The sequence below is a fragment of the Myotis brandtii genome, unplaced genomic scaffold (assembly GCF_000412655.1).
Source record: "Myotis brandtii unplaced genomic scaffold, ASM41265v1 scaffold535, whole genome shotgun sequence".
Taxonomy (NCBI): Eukaryota; Metazoa; Chordata; class Mammalia; order Chiroptera; family Vespertilionidae; genus Myotis; species Myotis brandtii.
Window position 1 is genome coordinate 2,963,150 of NW_005369964.1, and position 2,967 is coordinate 2,966,116.

Consider the following 2,967-nt stretch of genomic DNA (forward strand, 5'->3'; position numbering starts at 1 on the left):
CCCACCTGGGCCACGCTCACCTGCGGCTGAAGGCCAGGTCCATGACTCTCCGCTGCTTGTGCCAGCGCTCGTAGTCACACTCGGACACCAAGCCTTGGCCAAACAGCCTGTGGGGCACAGACACTGATGAGAGAAGCAGGCTGGGGGGGGGCGGGGCTGACGGCCAGGTGGCCAGGGGGTCACCTTTGGGGCGACGACAACGTTCTGGGAGTGGACAGCGCTGTGAATACACCACATGCACTGAATTGTACCTCCAATGTGGTTAACAGGGTGGATTTTACGTATGTGAATTTAACCACCATAAATAATAAGTAAACAAAAAAGAAATGAGGTGATCATGTGCCCCAGTCTCAGTGACCCCCGCACTCCCACCTGCCCTGGGAGGGGAGAGAGGAAAAGGGAGGTGCCCATGACGAGAGCGGTGGCCACCGGGCCTGGGGCTCGTGCTGTTGCCTGGCAGCCAGGAGCTCGGCCCCTAACGCTACCCCAAGGCTCTAGAGCCCATGAGCCCTCTCCGCCCAGCCAGAGGCCTCCCCCCAGGCCCTCCCTCTCGCCTTACCTCTCACCAAACACAGTCTGGATGGCGTGGTACATCTTGGAGTCCTTGTTGTACTTGGTGGACATCAGGAACTTCTAAACATCCCAAAAAACCAACGTCAGCTTGGGCACCCGAGAGAGGACCTCAGCAGTTTCAAGATAATCACCTAGAGCCGAGCCTGCTACGGCGTGAGCACTCACACACGGGGCCTCGCCTAACCCTCTGGAGCAAGAGCGTCCCGTTCAGGGATGAGGAAAACGGGGCACCAAGGGGTGAAGCAATTGTCCTGTGGCCACACAGCTGGAGCTCCAATGCCCACACCTTGCCACCTTCCAAAATGGCAAGAACAAAGAAGGACATGGCTGCTCTGGACCCAGAGAGCCTGGAGGGAGAGTGTCCGGGACATAGGAGAGACACTCGGCACAGACGCAGGATTGTTGCTGCCAACCCAGCCATGGAAATCACGGGAGGCTTCCTGGAGGAGGTCAGCTTCCTCACCAAGAGCTGCATGGTGCAATAGTAACATTAGCTAACAGCTCTTTTTTAAAAATTCTTTATTGTTTAAAGTATTACATATGATTCCCTTTTCCCCCATTGACCTCTCCCTGCTCATTCCCACCCCCACCCCCGCAACACATGCCCTCACCCCCCTACTGACTGTGTGCATGGGTTATGCTTATATGCATGCAGACAAGTCCTTTGGTTGATCTCTTACCTCCCCCCTACCCCAACCCTCCCCAGCCTTCCCACTGTAGTTTGACAGTCTGTTCAATGCTTCTCTGCCTCTGTATCTATTTTTGTTCATCAGTACATAATGTTCTTTATTGGGCCTTCAGGTTTTAGATCTTAGTTTTAGTCAGATGTGAGACCTGGAAAGGTTAGTTTAGAGCCGTGGTCTGCAAACTGCGGCTCGCGAGCCACATGCGGTTCTTTGGCCCCTTGAGTGTGGCTCTTCCTAAGCCTTAGGAGTACCCTAATTAAGTTAATAACAATGTACCTACCTATATAGTTTAAGTTTAAAAAATTTGGCTCTCAAAAGAAATTTCAATCGTTGTACTGTTGATATTTGGCTCTGTTGACTAATGAGTTTGCCGACCACTGCCCTAGACAATTCAGATGCTAGTCTATTCTTCCAGTTGACTTTACAATGAAGCAAACCGGCCAGCCATGGTCTCTAAACAGTTATTAAATATCTACATTTTTCAGGAAAATTATGTTCTACAAAGGTTCTGGTGTTTAAAAGATCCATAGACAAACTTTAAAAGAATGGTTCCACCTAAAAAGGGGGAAATACACTGAAAAATAAATTTATAAAGAAAAACCACCAATACTATAGGCACGATATAGTCACACAAAGACTGGTAAAATCACAAGGCTGTTTTTCAATAAATCATAACAAAGTGAGGAAGTTCTGGGTTAGGTGACAGAGGCTGGTAAAATCCACAGTCTTCAATTCTATGGATGTTGACTTAATGCAGACTCATCACTATTATGAAAAAATAATTGGAGTTTATCTCTTTTAGATCCCAAGCCATTTCTATATAGAAAGGGAAACATCTCTCAAGGCACGAATGAAAAAGAACATAAATGCCTACCTACTCTAGTGAGCTGCTTCTTATCTGTTACCTTGGGAGGAAATGCCTGCCTCACGCCTACCAGTGCAAAATCACCGAAAAAGTGGAGATTATGAGGATAAAACAACACAAAGAGTAGTTCCCTACCCTGTGCCTCCCACTGCATGAACTTTTGACATATCAGCAAACTCTTCCTTTCTCTTGCTGCCGCTGGTGTACTGCTCGCTGTACAGCTTGAGGGACATCATCAATGTGTCTCTCTCACATTGCTGTTTCTGTCTGTCTGTCTCTCTCTCTCCCTTCCACTCTCTCTGAAAATCAATGGAAAAAAATATCCTCAGCTGAGAATTAACAACAACAAAAAAGGTAAATAAATATTATGGACAACTTTATACCAATAGTTTCAACAATTTAAAAGAAATAGACAAATTCCTTGAAAGACACCAAACTAAGAAAAAAATAGGAAATCTGGATGGTCATATAGCAATTAAAGAAATTGAATGTATAATTAAGACAAAATAACACTTCTCCAAAAAAATGCCAGGCCCAATGGCTTCACCAGTGAATTCTATCCAACATTAAAGGAAGAAATAACACCACTCTCATACAAGCTCTTTCAGAAAGAAAGTGGAAAGGGAACTTTCCCTAACTCATCTTATGAGACCGATTAAACTGATACCAAAACCAGACAAAGATCTTATAAGAAAAGAATAAAGATAGAAATAAAAATTCTTGCCGAAACCGGTTTGGCTCAGTGGATAGAGCATCGGCCTGCGGACTGAAGGGTCCCGGGTTCGATTCCGGTCAGGGGCATGTACCTGGGTTGCGGGCACATCCCCAGTAGGAGATGTGCAG

The 2,967-nt window shown here is 46.5% G+C and overlaps 1 protein-coding gene across 1 annotated transcript in view; it reads right to left on the bottom strand.

The window, feature by feature from the left end:
- LOC102251844 (cholesterol 24-hydroxylase) overlaps nucleotides 1-2,967 on the bottom strand; it is a 46,296-nt gene that overhangs the window by 40,971 nt on the left and 2,358 nt on the right. Inside the window, exons 3-4 of the mRNA XM_014549052.1 lie at nucleotides 560-633; nucleotides 21-107 (exon numbers count right to left, since the gene is read on the bottom strand). Coding sequence (XP_014404538.1) covers nucleotides 21-107; nucleotides 560-624 — 152 coding nt within the window. The 5' untranslated portion in view covers nucleotides 625-633. The remainder of the gene's footprint in view (nucleotides 1-20; nucleotides 108-559; nucleotides 634-2,967) is intronic.